Source organism: Xiphophorus hellerii, chromosome 16 (genome assembly GCF_003331165.1).
Source record: "Xiphophorus hellerii strain 12219 chromosome 16, Xiphophorus_hellerii-4.1, whole genome shotgun sequence".
Lineage (NCBI taxonomy): Eukaryota > Metazoa > Chordata > Actinopteri > Cyprinodontiformes > Poeciliidae > Xiphophorus > Xiphophorus hellerii.
In genome coordinates, this window is record NC_045687.1 from 756,846 (window position 1) to 774,448 (window position 17,603).

The following is a 17,603-nucleotide window of genomic DNA, read 5'->3' on the forward strand; positions in this document are numbered from 1 at the left end:
TTTTTACAAAGTTATCAGGATTTTTCTCTCCTGGATTCTTTATGTACAATAAATCCAAATTAATCTGAACCACCTCAGACTTTTACTGTCTTAAAATAACTGAGGTTGAACATTTACTGAAATCATTTAAAAACTTGATTTTGAAATTTCTTTATAATTTAAAAACAGATGAAAACAGAAGGAAGGAAAATACTTTGAGTTCTGATTTGTCCTTTTTCGATATTTTTGTTGGTGTTTTCTCTGGTTGAAGAATAACTTTTTCAGATAATTAAACCATTTTATTGTTATTATGTTGGATTTTATTTTATTTTTTTTGGTTCAAATGAAATATACTGCTCAAAAAAATAAAGGGAACACTTTAAGTGTTAAACACCTGTTTAAGTGTTCCCTTTATTTTTTTGAGCAGTGTATATAACAGTCATAGAAACAAACCACAGAAGTGGAATAAGAAAAAAATGTTTTATTAATAGAGAAGCTATAAATGAATACACTGCAGGTGAAATGAGGCGTTCTTATTTATAAATTTCTCACAGTGTAAATAATTCAACAAAACTCTGGAAAACTTTTATTTATGAGGAAAAACTGAAAACATGAAGTCATGAAGCAGCAAAATGTTTTTTCTGTATTTCTTTACTGAAATGTGGAAAATGTAAACGTGGAACAAGAACAAAACTATTCAAGCTGTGCAGCTTTTATTTTGAAAACCACCCATTCCTATTTACCTTATTCAGGTTTTGCTATATTTATGCAGCTCAATGAGGCAGAAGAATAATAAACGGTAAAACCGAAGTTCAGAAGGAAACATCAGGAGATGAATAATAACAAAGTTTCTCTTCAGTGAATTTTAATGACCAAATGAAACGTGAATTTACTGTAAAACGTGAGCAGAAAGATTTGACTGATCAGGCCAACAAGCATCCATCAATAAATACCTGCAGCTGCGTTATAATACAAACGGTAAAAAACATGTCTTCTGCAGCACTTCCTGTTTAGAAACTTCCTGCAGGCCAGAAGGAAATGTTCAACCTGCAGCAAACTCAGCCGCCGCAGCCTGGCCTGCAGGTGGCGCTTCGGCTCCTCATATCAGAGTTGTGTGGTTAGCAGGAAACAAGCCGCTCTGACCCCGCAGCCGACCTCTCCACCACGCCTGGTCCGAGCGATCCAAAACCTCGATGATGTCACCGGCACAGAACCCCAGCTCGTCGTCTTCCTCCGCCGTGAAGTCGTACAGCGCCTTCACCTGGACGCCGCCGGCCCTCTGCAGGAAGGAGGACAGACGTTTGTTACTGTGCAGCTGGAACGGCTGCAGAACGACCGGCTAACGTTAATGATACGCTACCAGGAGTCAACCTGAAAGAACAAATTTTAACTTTATCAGGAACAAACATCAAGTTATGCCTCAAATCAACCCAGTAAAAATAAATAAAAACTAACTTGATGCTCTGAGGTCTCACACACACACACACACACACCCACACACGCACACACACACACACACACACACACACACACCCACACACACACACACACACAAATATCTCTGCCACACTGTTTAAAAATATAACAATAATCGTTTAAAAGATGGGATCGGTTTCAGAAACGTTTTCATCCACCTGTCACTTGGTCTGTCACATGTCAAGTGATTATGATTAATTGATTAATTGATTAATTGCAAAAGGCTCACATGAAGCGGCACCAATACGCCTCTGAGTGTCGTTTTAAACATGCCAAACCAACAGGGGGCAGCATAGCGCTAGTCAGATTGTATCAGGACAAGCAGGACTTGATTTGAATAAACTTGAATAAACAGTAAAATGAATAAACAGTAAAATGAATAAACAGTAAAATGAATAAACAGTTAGTAAAATACAAACAGATTTGATTTTCTCAAATCTCCACTTTGGGTATTAATGATAATATCATGTCGGCTGTTTAGCTGAAAATGGTTTGGTCACTATACACAGAACGACTCTCATGAAGTGATTTCTGCCGCCCTGGGTGGAGAGCCAGCGTTCTGTGTGAAATGCTAACAGCTAGTAGAAGTAGCGGCGGCTAACCGTAGGCAGCGGCATGGTCTCGGAGGTGCGGCGAGGCGGGCAGGCGGAGCTGATGGGGCTGCTGCGGCCTGTGTGTCCGATGGTGTGCGCTCGCTCCTCGAAGCCGGAACGTTTAGCCTGAAACAGGAACACAAATCAACAGATTAATGTCGAGCAGTTTGGAGAAACTTAGGCTCCATGTCGTGTTTTGGGTCTGTAAACTCCAGTTAACGATTAATTGATGATTTTTCAACAACCGATTGATCAGATTACGATTGATCTGATGAATCGTTTCACCCCAGTTTTAATCAAAGAGTCTGACTGAAGAACTTGGTATGAAACTGTTAACCAGATTCAGACAGAATATGAATTCAAAATTAAATCTGAAGTTTTCATATATTGTAACATGTTTCTTTTATGAAGCCATTTTCTTTTTGCCTTTGATTTCCAGCAGATCCTTCAGTCTGGATGCTGTGCTGCAATAAATACTGTAACAATATGATAAAACGTTTGTTACCAGCTGGCTGAACGGCTGGTCGGAGGCGCGGCGCGGCGCGCCGGCGACGGCTGCAGCAGAGTTTCGATGCTCAGGCAAACTTCCTCTCTTCACCTGCAGGCAGGAAGCAGCAGAGCTCAGATAAAAACAACCTCGGCTACTCAGACGCTCACAAATCCAAAACTTTCTCAAGCTTTCGGCTCAATCTGGACGAGGAAACTGTTACAGCTGCAAATAAAGTTAGACTTTATTCTTCTGAACGACGTTTTGCTGACGATGATTCTCAGAAGTGCAGATGAAATGATGGCGGTTCTGATCCGATCAGTTTAACAACAATCAGTCCGATTTCAGCAGAAACTGATAAAATCCAGTTACTGATAAAAACTGCAGCAGATTCAGAGAAAAGTTTTCACACCAATAAAGAGAAACAGGTTATTAACAGATGTATTAATTTATTAACAAACATTTATTAAATCTTCTTGTTTTTTTAATCTGCAGCACAAAAACAACAAATCCACAAAAAAAGAAATAAGAAGTTTGCTGTTTAAAAACTAAAATTATAAAAACATTTTATTTTGTGTTAGAGAAAATAAACAGAATAAACTTAAATTTAAGCCGAGAGGAGGAAGGGACTAAATATGCAATTAAAAGTGATTTATGTGAGAACTGTAAAAACTACTGATAAAAAATTAATTACACGTTCTTTGAGTTTCGCTGCACTGAAAAAAACCCAGACGATTCTTTGAATTAAAATAAATGAATTACTAATAAAAGGATCAAATTATCATAAGATTCAAAGAATCGATGACGTGATTCCAGGAAGCACTTATCAAAAACAATTTCCTTATTTCTCAGAAAAGCAACTCAGAACTGTTTTCATCATCCTAAAAAAAACTACCAATGTTTCACAGAAAATTATTAATCTGAATAAAACAATAATTTATAAACTGGGATTTAAAGTAAAAAAAATTAGACGTAATGTTTCTGTTGATGGTTTAAACATTGACACATCGTCAGATTAAAATGATTTTTAATCCTTTTTATTAAGCTCATATTTCTGTATTTAAATATTTTATTGCTTTGATGTAATGTTAGGATTTTAATATTACATCAAATATTTAAATCTTGCTGTTAACAGAAAATCATAATTAATAGAAATAAAAGCTTTAAAACTGTCTTTGTAGTAATTAATCTAAATAATGTCTGACTTCATAAAATAAATCAACAGGTTGGAAATATTTTCATTTATTGAAAATTAAAATGAATATTATGTGAGTGAATGTATATGTTGGTGTTTTCTTCCATAAATTAAAAAATAAACACCTCAAATTATTCCTAATTTTAATGAATAATATTCACTAAAATGTTTGTGATTTCAACTCAACGATTTTGGCAGAAACTTATTAAAATCATCAAGAATTTTTACACGAAATATAAAAACAGGAAGTTCCTCTCAGTGAGTCAGATCCTAATAATAACTTTATATAATTATTTAGCTTCATTCAGTGGCATTAATATAAAAAGTGCCCATGTTTGAGCGTCGCCATGGAGAGAAACGGCCTGTTAAAGTAAAGGGGGCGTGTCCAAGTGTGTGTCTACCTGGGGGCCCGGGGGGCTCCTGCCCTCCTGGCAGCCATCTTGGAGGTAGATCTGTTTGGTTTTGGAGATGGATGTGGTTTTATAAAACTCCACCAGCTTGTTGAGAGACGTGAACTTCTCGGACCACAGGAAGTACTGGCCCTTATTGTCCCGCATCACCTTGAAGTGCTGAACGTCGTTCTCATGTCTGAAGCAGAACATTTATCAAAGTTTAGAAACTTTAGGTCAGTTTCAGTTTTTAAACACATCAGTTAAAATTCTCTTTTCATTCAGACCCACATTTTTATTTTATTTTTTTAGCAAAAATCTCATTAACTGAACGTCAACGCTGCAAAAGATTTTCTCTAGTTTTAGTGCAAATATCTCAGTGAACTTGGAAAAAGACAAAACTAACTCACAGGTAATTTTTCAACAATATATGGGAGATTATTAAAGTCAATAATTGCTTAATGTTGATGAAAGTTTTGGTAAAAGTTCCCTGTCAGTTTGCACTAGAAGCTAAATAAAAATACTTGACAATATTTTGTGCTTTTGCAGTGAATGTTTTCCTATAATCATAATTCAGCGTGAAATCGTCTCATTGCTGCAGATTAAACGTGTTTTTGAAACTAACGATGTTTTCATCTGCAGATCAGTTTTGCATCCAGAAACAGTTTGTATTAAAATATTTAACATATAAAATCAGATTGTGTCGGTGAACTGAATCTAGATGCTTTAGATCTTCGCCTGGTTTGTTTTGGTGCAGAAACAGGAAGCTGCAGAAGAAGACTCCCAGTTTATTCCTGAGGATCAGCTGCACTGCCCCCTGCTGGCCAGCCTGCAGAACTGCAGCTTCAACTAAAAAATAACGATTCTCAGAAATAAACCACCACAGGTGGAAACATATAAAATATTATTTTACTCATTTTTAAGTCTGGATGGAAAATAGAAGATGGGAAAAAACTTTTCAAACTTTATCTGCAGTAATTTTTGCAGATTCCATCCAAATATTTTTACCTTTTCACCAAATCAACATCAAATGCAGTTTGGTAGTAACTACTTACATTTACTTAAGTAACGTTTTTGGAAACATGTTTACTACGCTGCACTTTCCACAATTTTATCGTTTCTCTCCTGTAGTAAAATTTCTGGATTTTCTTCCCAGTGAAGGAAAAACACAGGAAGTCACCAGACAGACTCACAGCTGCAGCTTTTTACTGACAGAAACTGATTTGGAAACATTTTATGTTTCCTGATTTTGTTATTTTTTGTTACTTATATGAATTATTTTCATTCTGGTTTTCAAAATACCCAAATTTCCACTTAACTTTATATTTTGATCCATCTGATTATGTAATTTTAAAATATTAAATTATGGATAATTTGATTAGATACTTTTCCAGTAAAATGTTTTACTTTTTTAAAAACTCCTGACATCATCAAACCTCTGAAGATAAACATTTTAAACCTGAATAAACTCTGAGTCGAACTGGTTCTGCTTTTATTTGTTGCAGATGAACTGAAATCCGTCGTGTCAGTAAACGTCTGGATTTACGTCCAGCTGCAGTTTCTGTTTATCGTTCCGACCATAAATGGTCACATGGAAACATAAATACTTCTGCTGGTAAATCTCAACATTTTCTACTGAAATAACAACTAATAACATCTTAAATTAGCTTTGGGAGTTGAAACCTCTCCACAGCTTTTGCATATTTATTTAAATAGTTTTATTCATGATCATCTCTGCATTCTGGAAATATAATAACTTTACAGCAGCTGTGAATATTTTCAGGTTTTATTTTTGTCAGAATCTGGATTTTTTCCTTTTTAGTTAAAAATTTAAATCTGTTTAAATGAAACTTTGTTGCTTTTGTTTGGTTTGGGGAAATTTGAGCCGGTTATGAGTTTAGTTTCATGTTTTAAGTTTCGAAGTTTTAAATGAATTTTCTGTCATTTAGAAACTTCAGATCTTCAACATTCAACAAATGTTAAAATCATAAATAATTCTCCAAACTTTTCACTAATTATTTTAAATATCAGAATATGAAAACATATTGTTCATTAAAAACAAGGGCAGGATGTTTTAGATTATATAATCTGAATATAATAAAAATAAATCAGATCATAGATTGTAATTGCTCAGATGTTTTCAGCGATAATTCACATTAATCCAGAGTCTGAAGATTTTTAAATTTTGTTACGAGTAGAAAAACCTTAAAGTTTGGAGGATCAGATCTGATTTAAGTGGCTCATTAAATAAAAACATTTTTCTGATAATTAATGTAACAAGCCGTTTGTGTCCAAAATAAACGTAAAAAAATACAGAAAAAAAAGTAAAACTGGATGGAAACTGATCAGAGTTACAGTCTGGAATAAATCAACACTAAAATGAAAGTTTTGTGTTTTTAAAAATACAGAATCACCTGAGAAATACGAGAATTAAAACTAACAATCAGTAAAGTTTGATAAAAAACTAAAACTACTACTCAATGTCAGGGTGTGAATACTTTATGTCGGGGTGTGAATACTTTATGTTGGGGTGTGAATACTTTATGTCAGGGTGTGAATACTTTATGTTGGGGTGTGAATACTTTATGTTGGGGTGTGAATACTTTATGTTGGGGTGTGAATACTTTATGTTGGGGTGTGAATACTTTATGTTTGGCTCCACCTACTTGACGGAGATGGAGAAGTCTCCCGGCGAACTCTGACATCCTCGGATCACGAAGTCTCCGACCGTTTTGTGCCTCAGCAGCTCCTCCGCCTGGCTGCGGCTGGCGTCTTCCTTGAACCAGCTGGAAAGCAAAAAGTTTTCAACCCCCAACAGATTAAGGTGGCGACATGGCGGCGGCCTTGTGGTGCTGCGGGCCTTACTCTGGAGTCTGCAGGTCGATGTAGTTTTTGGGGATGAATCCTTCCTGTCCGTTCATCTCAGCCTTGCACCAGTCGTCCTCCATGTTTATGATCTGATCAGAAACAGGTGGGGGAGGGTCAGGCAGTCATTACTCAGCAGAAACAGGTGGGGGAGGGTCAGGCCTCACCTTCAGGATGTCGTTCTTCCTGAAGCTTAGCTCGTCGTCCGCCGTGGCGGTGAAGTCGTACTTCCCTCTGGCCTCCATGTTTCTGCTCCAAAAAGTCGGACGAAGGTCAGAAAGTCGAGGATGAAGATTCTCTGCAGGGAGGAAGAGGAGGATTTACAGCTCTGCTTCTGGGCAGCAGGACGTTTATCGGGACGCGCAGCTCTGGAAATCACTTCATAGCTTCGTAAATAAACTTTTAGGAATATAAACAGCTAAAAAAGGAAATGTAATAAAGTATCTGCAGACCAAAGCAAAAGAAGTTAAAATACAAGCATGAGCAAAACAAAGATTTAGCAGAAAACGCTGCAGTGTGATTTAATTTTCTTAAAGATAAATGTTAAAAATGTCTTTTTCTGCACTCAGAACTATCTTTATGTGACATTTCATGTGAATTTGTTTAATTCTATAATATTTGGTCTAAAACCAAAGAGTGCAGTGCTGCCCTCTTTGGGCTGAACGCGGTACTGCAGGCGGATTTTCCTATTGGTTCCCATTTGCTTGATGCCCTGGTTTAGAACCGCCTCCAACACGCCCCCTGGTGGAGAACAGCCAGCGCTGTTAGCATTTCTCATTACATTTTGGCTGCAGGACGGCTAACAGCTAATGGCTAACGGCAGTTGCTGCTTCATGTTGCCATAAACATCTCCAATAACAGAAAAATGTTGCTAAATGTGTTGCTAGTCACTAAAAAAAGTCTCTTTATTGCTTAACAATAAAGTTGATATTAGCAACACTTCATTTATTTGTCCTGACCACGCCCCTTTTACTCACCCCACGCGTAGCCACGCCCCCTTGTATTTTGGCCCCGCCCACTTTGTTGGGATCTTTAAAATGTTTGTCAGGAGGCAGAGCTCAGCCATTTTATTAAAGAATAAAGTAGAAATGCTCCAGAACATTGATTGGACTCTAACTGTTTCTGTTTGCATATTTTATGTCTTTATGATGGAACTAAAAGCAAAGAGAAGCAACATAAATCATTAAACCATAACAGAGTCAAGTTATGGTTTTTATGGCTCCAAGCGCCAGAAAATGCAAATAATACCTGCAGCAACCTTAAATAAACAGTTCTTACTATGATCAGACTGAATGTTCAAGAGAAAAACTTTCCTCTAAAATGATCCAATAAATCATGAAGTTAATAAAGGATGAATTTATAAATTTATTAACTAAATATAATAACTGGTTATGTTTCTCTGTGGCGGAATCTGATTCACTCGTTTTACAGAAGAATCACCACATTTAGATTTAACTCCACACTTTGACTAGGCCACTCTAAAATCTTTTAGTCTTATTTTTTAGCCAATCAGAGGAGAGCAGCAATAAGACGTCAATGCTAAATTAAAATGAGCTCAATAATTTACATTCTGATGATTTTAGATTTTTGAAGGAATATTTTGCTTATAGAAACAAAATCATCCATATTTTATGCTGTCGGTTTTATTTGTTGTTTTTGGTTGTTATGTTTTATTTTAGAAATCTAAAATATCTTCCAGTTTTAGTGTTACATGTTCTTTTATGAATTAAAGTTCATCAGTCTGCAAAACTGGATCATTTTGCCATTATGGATATGAAAAAAGAAAGAAATATTATCGTCTAGAAAGATTAGTTATCGTGACAGATCAATGTGATTTGATTATTGTTAAATTCAGGATTTGATAAACTAATAAACAATATTTACTGATATTATTTTTATTTACTAACATCGTAAAAAAAAAAAAAACACCGCCACTTTACTGCTTCAGTTAAACTTCCCATAATCCTTTGCTTCATCGCTAACAGCCACACGGCCAACAGCAGCCGTTAATAATCTGTTTTATTTTTCAAACTGATTTATTAAAAATGAAATCGGCTGACATTGATGTTAATGATGATATTTCATTCATCCCTAAAGAAAATGCATAGAAATTAATGAGTTCATAACAAAGTTTTCTGCTTTTTTAATGTAAATAAAAAGTAGAAAAATCAGTAATCTGTTTTCAGGAAAAGTTAACAGCAGAAGGCGACAAGAATTAAATTTGTTTGGTTGAATTTATGCAGAAATTTCTTCTGAAAGGAAACAGAATCTGAAAATATGAAACGCTGTGAAGTTTAAAAAAGAAAAAACGACGTTAAAGATCAAAGTTACGAGAAGAAGAATCAGATTCCTGCTCAGAGAAACAGCTGCTGTTAACTTTGAAATGTTAACAAATATTACTTTGGAAAGTTTCTTTTTCTATCTGTGAACCTAGAAATAAATGCAAATATGTAAATATTTTAGTTTATTCAGGGATTATGCTGGTAAAGTACAATTTCATTTAATTCAATAAAAAAAAACCTTTATTTGTTCCAAAGGAAGATGAAAGACAGCAGAACTCGGAGTAGTGATGCTGAGGGCCAGAAGGATCTCCAGTAGCAGTCAGTCCTCCAGCAAATCTAGAAGCTTCTGACTGAAGAGTGCTGCTGTATGACATGCTAACATGTTAGCAGGCAGCAGAGATGTACTGATGACATCATCAGCTGCTAATCCAGCTCCTTTGCTTTTGCTTCTTCTCTTTAAATCAGCCTCCAATAAAGTTTAATTAATGATAATTAATAATGAATAACATCTTCATTAACATTCAGCCATTCTGGCGGCAGATCGGATCTGAACAGCAGATTTCTGCTGACACAAAATTAACTCAAAGTATTTAGTGACATTACGGCCACAAGGGTCAAAGGTCAACGTGTTTCATCTGGAGACCAACATGAAGTCGTCAACATGAAGCACTTTGCAGTTTGACTTCATCAGATCTGAACATCCAGAGGGAGATCAGTGGCCTTTGACTAGGCCACATGACTAAAGAGCAGAACAGCTGCTGGACTTTGTTTTATTTGGGGAATCAGATTAAATGGGGTTGAAAATATAGAACAAATAAAAACTCAATAAAGGTTTGTGGTGAAAATGATATTAATAATTTCCTAATAATATCCAACTTCCTGGCAGCTGCTCCTTATTTGGTCGAGAAAACAGGAAACGAAAGATTAAATAAAACGATGAGATGAATAAAGACGCTAAAAAATATCGGGTAAGACAGTCAGGGGTAAAACAGCCAGGGGTAAAACAGTCAGGGGTAAAACAGTCAGGGGTAAAACTATCAGGGGTAAAACAGTCAGGGGTAAAACTATCAGGGGTAAAACAGTCAGGGGTAAAACAGTCAGGGGTAAAACTATCAGGGGTAAAACAGTCAGGGGTAAAACAGTCAGGGGTAAAACTATCAGGGGTAAAACAGTCAGGGGTAAAACAGTCAGGGGTAAAACCACCAGGGGTAAACCTTCAGGGGTCAAACTATCAGGGGTAAAACAGTCAGGGGTAAAACTATCAGGGGTAAAACAGTCAGGGGTAAAACCACCAGGGGTAAAACAGTCAGGGGTAAAACCACCAGGGGTAAAACAGTCAGGGGTAAACCCACCAGGGGTAAAACTATCAGGGGTAAAACCTTCAGGGGTAAAACCACCAGGGGTAAAGCTTCAGGGGTAAACCCACCAGGGGTAAAACTATCAGGGGTAAAACCTTCAGGGGTAAAACCACCAGGGGTAAAACCTTCATCAGTCTCAGTCTGTTCGTATTTGAGCAGCTGGTTCCCATCACTGCTGCTGCGTCTTTCTGGCGCTCGGTTTTCCCACAGTCTTGAACGCATCTCAGTCTGAGGCGGCGCAGCGACGGATGTGGTGAGTTTGTCATAAAAACTAAAAAGTGGTTCCTGCTTTGGCTGCAGCTGCACTTTGCAGGCGAACTCTTCTCAGCTCTAAAAATATCTAAATCTGATGCTCGGCTCGTTTTCCTGAAACTAAACTAAAACTACGATTCTTACAGAAATACTCTCTGTGGTCTGAACTGAGCTGCAAGGAAACCAGAATGTAAATCAGATAAATGTGAACAGTTTGTGGCGGTCAGAAAATTTACTTTAAGATATTCTGTGAAGTGGAGGAGAAAAATCCTGGTGAAACTTTTCTCCTGGCGTTTCCCAGCATGCACTGGGTCTGGAGACGGGCTGGACCAGCAGCTCCAGAAACCCTGGGAAAACTAAAACCTGGCCGCAATATTCAAAATTCATCTGAAATTTGCAAATACACCGAAAATGCAAACTCCAAAACACAAATACAGCATAGAAACGCTGCGAAGAGATGTTTCAAAACCTAAAATTAAAATAAAAATGTTACAACCAGAGGAAATGGGAGCAAAGCGAAGATGCAGCTGACGCAGAAATCCTCCAGGCCACCAGGGGGAGTCTGGAGTCGGTAACATTAGAGATGTTAATGTCTGTAATATTATATAAACTGCTTGTTTAAAAAATGGCACTTTCCCACATAGTCTGGTGATTGCATTTGTTTGGTTCATTGTTGGTTTTTGTTTCTATTTTCTCTGATTGCAGCATTTTGTTGTTTTTTGTATTTGTGAGTTTTTTAGTTTGAATCATTCATGTTTTTGCACCTTTAGGTCATCAAACTAAATCGCCCCACAAACAACAACAGCAACAGTTCCAGGTTGTAACAGTGAACGACGTCGACGTTCAGCCGCGGATCTGTAAACATAAACATGCAAAGCGACTCTGGATTCATGCAGAATTAAAATAATCTGCTTTGAATTGCAAATCGTGTCGCTGATCCAAACAAGCCGAACGGTTTTAAGACGATGGATTCAGAAATGCAAACGGAAAACCCAAACCTGCAGCTCCGACTTCCTCAGCGCAAGGTGGTTAAAAGGTGTGTGTGTGTGTGTGTGTGTGTGGGTGTGCGTGTGTGTGTCACACAAAGTAGGTTAAAGAGGCGAAGCTTTGCTTTGCAGACGTCTCATCATGTTTTGCTGAACTCTCGGTTTTAATCGCTCTGAGCTGAAAAAAGTTCAGCAAACATTTAAAATCTGATCTTTCAGTTTGTTTGACAGAAAATCTGATTTTTACACAAATAAGATGAAGTTCTCAAACGCAAAATTAACAAAATGATGAATAAAATGGAAATGTTTATAAATTTTTATTAGAAATATTAAATACTTCAATGCCTGACATCTACAACATGAAACTGAATGAAATGAACTCCTGAAGTTTTCCTTGTGAAGACAAACTGAAAACATTGTCAGAGTTTATAATGAGCTAATGTCAACATCGTGTACTTTAGACTTTAGTTTTATAAAATCTAATCTCTAAAAAAGTCATTTTCAACCATTTTTGGGTTATAAAAGGAAAAACAGAGCATAAACAGAAAGGCAAAAAGTTTTCAGTTCCAGAATCCTTCAGGGAAAAATGGGTTTATTTCTGAAGATTATTTTTAAAGATGAAGTCATAAAAATAATCCAGATATGATGGATCATCTTTACGGACAGATTCAGTTTTTTTGCAGTTCCTTTTTAAAATAATACTTTATTTTTGTGAAGCTGAGGAACAGAAAGTGTTTGGAAAGAGAGAGAGCGCAGCGCCGCTTCCTGAAACAACTCAATGGATTTCTTTTTTTTACTGTTTACATTTAAGCTGCGGTTTAGGAAACAATGACTCCTCTGTAGTTTTTGCAGTGACTCAAATAAATGATTTACAGTCATTTACGTCGTTGCTGTTGCTGTAATAAAACATGTTTTCCTCTAAATCTGTTTCTATTTTTTAACAAATCGTGTTTCTGTTTGGAGAGAGAACGGCCAAACGTAACACAATCACATACTAACAATTATATCAGAATATTGGAGCTTTGGGTTTATTATAAACAGGATGTTAAAATTGTATTTTTACTTCTAAAAAAATATGAAAACATGAAACTCCTTGGCTCTTTGAAAACAATCATTTCAAAATAAAATAATTTTCACTTTGGCAGAAAATGTTCAGGATGAAAAAACATGAAAATAAAGTGAACATAAAATATAACGTTTGTTTTTACGTAATCACATTTTAATTGGCCAAAAAGGCAATATTTCAAATCAGAAAACTGTTGCTGATAAATTATTGAATAAACTGACATGAAAGTTTAATAAAAATATATATATTTATAGTTTGAATCTGATCTTCATCCATCAGATTGGAGCAAAGAGTTTCAGGAGATCATTCATGGAGATTCTTTAGAAATGCTGACATTAGCGTTAGCTACTACATGTTAGCATTGAGATGCTATTTTAGGCTAGCATAGCTTCACTGCTAGGCTAACTCTTCTTAGCACAACCTGAACACAGCAATAATCGTTTCCAGCGTCCAATCAGATCGATTAGAAACAGAAATGAACCCCTAACGGACCAGAGAGAAGCGGCTTCGTTCTCGCTGCTGTTAGCGAACGTAGCTGTGCGTCAGATTTACAGCCGTACTGGGAACACAACACAAAGGTTCCAGCTCCCATCATTGGTATATAAAAACAGAAAATGGGATAAAATGTCATTAATTGATTAAATAAGAGTCCCAGTTTGATGGTACTGTCTGTTTTCCAGGCACAACGTCAGTAACTATTTTACCTTCGGTTTTTATGAAAAAGCTCAAAATTCAAACATGACTTCAAAGAAATAGAAATTTACAATTTGATGCCTTGAAATTTGGTCTCTGTCTCTTTAAGAAGCTTCTCCATGATGCCGTTAATATTTCTTAAGTGTTGGACTGAAAAGAAATGAAATAATTCCTGAGACATTCTCAGAAAGAATCAAATCAACACCAGATCTGTTTTTAACGAGGGACAAACGTCACGACCTGATGGAGAGAGAAAACAGTCCAACACAAGGTAGGTGCTTCAGAAATCATTACAGATATTATTCCAAATTCATAATTTTATCAGCAGGCCACAAAACAAAAATTAAAGCTGCAGCACGTAACTTATAAAAATAAGTTTTTTACATATTTGTTAAAACTGTCTCCATGTTCAGACAGCAAAATATGAGACAAATAATCTGTAAAATAAAAACAGATTCTTCCTGTGGTCCAGCTGCCATCTGCAGAACCAGGCGGTCAGAAACAGCCAATCAGAGCCAGGAGGCGGGGCTATGCACTGTCAATCACCCTCAATGCTTTTTCACATTAATGAGTCTATTCTGGATCATTTTTAAATAAGTTTTTAGATTTTATCTGATCTTTATGAAGGTTCAGGTTCATTAAGGCGTCTAAGGAAGACATGTTTCCTGAACTTATTGGTGACATTAATTTAAACTTATTGGCTTTTCAGGCAGAAAACGTTTCAACCTCAGAGGAACGGAGAGTTAGCGTTAAAACGTTTCAGCGTTAAAACGTTTCAGAGTTAAAACGTTTCAGCGTTAAAACGTTTCAGAGTTAAAACGTTTCAGAGTTAAAACGTTTCAGAGTTAAAACGTTTCAGAGTTAAAACGTTTCAGAGTTAAAACGTTTCAGCGTTAAAACGTTTCAGAGTTAAAACGTTTCAGCGTTAAAATGTTTCAGCGTTAAAACGTTTCAGAGTTAAAACGTTTCAGCGTTAAAACGTTTCAGAGTTAAAACGTTTCAGCGTTAAAATGTTTCAGCAACACGAACCGTCTGCAGCTTTTATCTTTCCTTCTGTTTTAATCCTGAATAAATGACATTTTTCTAATCAGTTTTTCACTCATGCGCTCGGATCGGCAGGCAGCCTGAGGTTCAGTGCCTTGCCCAGTGGCATGTTGGCATTTAGAAAGAGGAAGCTGGAACTGAACCCACAACTTTCATTCTTATGTTTTTGCTCAGTAGGAAGCCCAACGCCTAGATATGAACATTGTAGTTAATATGTTACAACTAATATTTAAATGTATTATTAATAACTGAACGTTCATTTGTTCTCATAACTCTTGAATTTTCCGCCTGAATGCGAAAACGAACTGCTTCAGTAATTTGTGCAGAAAGTTTCTGAATTTGCATCAGTTCCTTTTTCAGCGGCGGTGAGTTCAGGGTGGATCTGGCAGTTTCAGAACCAGCGGGTGTTGCTTGCAGCGATGCATGAAGTTTCACTGCAGCTCTGCTGACAGAATCACTTTGGAAAGTCAAAATGTTTCTAATGTTTGGTAATGTGACGGATTATTTAGAGGATTTAAAATCCAGCTGAACCGAAGGGACGATGTTAGTGTTAGAGCTGATCTGATCAGTTTCATATATTTCATATTTTATCAGAGCTGAACTGCTGCCAGCTTCATGTTGATCATTAAATGATGAATTTATCACTTTAATTCGTCTGGAATCCAAACAGAAACATCACCGATAAGTTCAACTGTTTCTGTCAAACAAACTTTATCTGCAGGATGAATATTAAATATCAGAGTTTCAAACACCAAAAATTATGATTACAATAAAAGTAGAGCTGAACAAAAATAAAGATTTTTACTTTAAAACAATGAATTTAACATCTGGTCAGTTTTGAAAGTCTTCTCCATTCTGCATATTTAACCTGCTGGATCCATCCAGAAGAAGGAGGCTAACGTGGCCTAATCAAAGTAAATATCACCAAAAAAACATTACAATTTCATATTTTCCTAATAGGAGCAGATCTACGTTAAAGAGCAGTCAGTTTTAACGAGACGCCAGGACAGACCTGGAGTCTAACCCGACTCTTCCTCTGTTGCTGCTGCACACTGCTGCTCAGCTGGCTGAAAGGGCTGATGAACTGAGCTGTAAACACAAACAGCCAGGGTGAGGAAACTAAACCCACACGCCGATTAACCCTGTAAACTAGCAGCAGCACATCTATTAGGAAGCTAACGCTGCGCTAACGGCGTTAGCTTCACTAACTCACTGAAATCAGCTCCCAGTTTCTGAAACGAGCTGAACGTGAAATAAAAACCCATAAAATCTCCTAATGAAATGATAAATTACATATTCATAACATCACAGAGCGCGTTGATGCTTTACTGGCCAAACTGAAAATTATTTAGTTCCTCTTATGCTCATGTTTTCTCTGCTGATTTCTCGTTTTCTTAAATTAATTTAATTTAAACATGTTTTGTTTTATATATTTAAACATAAAAAGTATTTTTCTGTTCGTGGATTGGCTGCAGTTTCACCGGCTTTACAAACGGAGGCAGAAAGTTTCTCAAGAATAAAACTGAATGAAATGAATTTTTTTAAGGAGAAACGTAGATTTAAATGATCAGATAAAGTCAAACTTTTAGCTCAACCGAAGTAAAACCAGGACAAGAATCAGCAAAAGCAAAATAATGGATGATAAAATAACCAGATGAACCAGAGGCCTTCGCTCTGGAGCCTCTAAGTCTCTGCCTGTGGGGCGGCAGGTCAGGGTTGACCTTCCTGAGGGGTCAAGGTCACGGAGCTGCAGATGAAGGAGCCTCAGCAGCTTCAGACGTTTCTGTTTGCAGAAAACATTCAAAGCGGTTCCTGTTTCCAGCCGGGAACTCTTCTGCTTTTTACAGCAACTCCAACATTCACAGTCCAGAAAAACTCAGAAAATCGGATTTTATTTTCTGATGGAGCGTTAGATAAGTGTGTGTGTGTGTGTGTGTGTGTGTGGGGGGGGGGGGGGGGGTGTGCGTGTGTGTGTGTGTGTGTGTTTCTGAGCTCACACTTCCTCAGAGGAAACCGTCCTCTCTGCAGCTGCTTCGGACTGAAACCACTAAATAAGTTCAATAAACTCGAACCGTTTCTGTCTGTTTTCTCTCTTCTCCATTTTCTGCTCATCACTTTTCAAACCGACCAGAAAACAGGAGAATATTCAACTTTTTATGTGTTCAGAAAGTTTTCTGGCTGAACTGCAGTTTTTTAAAACCTAGTTAGAGATAATTATCTGATCACTTCAAACATTTAATGACCCAGAAAGTTTTTAGCGGAGAGAAAAAGCCACAGGCTGTAAATCGCTTTTAACTCGTTACTTCAGCAGCGAGAAACAGAGAAAGAGGAAGAGAGTCACCTGACTGCGACAGGAGCCTCTCTGTGCCGCATGTTGTCAGTTTTTCAGCAGTTTTTACCTTTTCTCTTCTCTTCCTGCTGCTGAAGAGCCGCGGAGCTCCTAAACCCGGCAGACGGTCCCTGCTGGGCGGCAGCGCGGCGGCATCACCTCGGCGGAGAAAAGCTGAAGATCCGCAGTTCAGAGGAAGACTGGTGATGAAGATGATGATGATGATGATGATGATGATGATGATGATGATGATGATGATGATGATGATGATGATGATGGCGTCCCGCGGAGTCAGCCGCAGATGAAGGAGCGCAGTGTTTGAGATGCACAGACAGCCGCTAAATAAATCAACTTCCGTCTGAAATGAAAATATAGATTCAGAAAAGCTGGAGCTGCGGACTGACCGCGCAGCGCCCCCTGCTGGACTCACCGCCACTTTATTACTGTTTATGGTTTAATATTTGCATTGAGGTTAATTTTCCGTTTAGCAAAAAATGTAATAAATCTGCATCATCAACAGGTTGCAGTTTAAGGTCAGCAGTTATTATTTAATCAGCTGTGGAGAATTATGGAAGGGAAAATTGAGATGATGTTTCCCAGCATGCACCG

General features: G+C 37.2%; 1 protein-coding gene across 2 annotated transcripts; it reads right to left on the bottom strand.

Moving 5' to 3' along the window:
* Positions 1-440: 440 nt before the first annotated feature.
* Positions 441-17,364, bottom strand: grap2a (GRB2 related adaptor protein 2a). Of its 2 annotated transcripts, none has more exons than XM_032588499.1 (8): positions 17,065-17,364; positions 7,152-7,282; positions 6,985-7,076; positions 6,786-6,905; positions 4,132-4,318; positions 2,554-2,646; positions 2,058-2,174; positions 441-1,258 (listed from the first exon to the last, which is right to left on the bottom strand). In XM_032588499.1, exons 2-8 carry the CDS (start codon positions 7,227-7,229, stop codon positions 1,079-1,081), a joined length of 867 nt encoding a protein of 288 aa, XP_032444390.1. In that variant the 5' UTR covers positions 7,230-7,282; positions 17,065-17,364; the 3' UTR covers positions 441-1,078. The 2 variants fall into 2 exon arrangements, with proteins under 2 accessions (XP_032444390.1, XP_032444391.1); XM_032588500.1 differs by lacking the exon at positions 17,065-17,364 and adding an exon at positions 11,113-11,336.
* Positions 17,365-17,603: the final 239 nt, after the last annotated feature.

Excerpts from the sequence above, each read along its gene's own strand:
- grap2a (XM_032588499.1), bottom strand. The coding sequence starts at position 7,229 with ATGGAGGCCAGAGGGAAGTACGACTTCACCGCCACGGCGGACGACGAG. Across the intron at positions 7,077-7,151 it reads GGAAGAACGACATCCTGAAG|ATCATAAACATGGAGGACGA; the intron begins GTGAGGCCTGAC and ends GTTTCTGATCAG. Across the intron at positions 1,259-2,057 it reads AGACCATGCCGCTGCCTACG|AGGGCCGGCGGCGTCCAGGT; the intron begins GTTAGCCGCCGC and ends TCCTTCCTGCAG.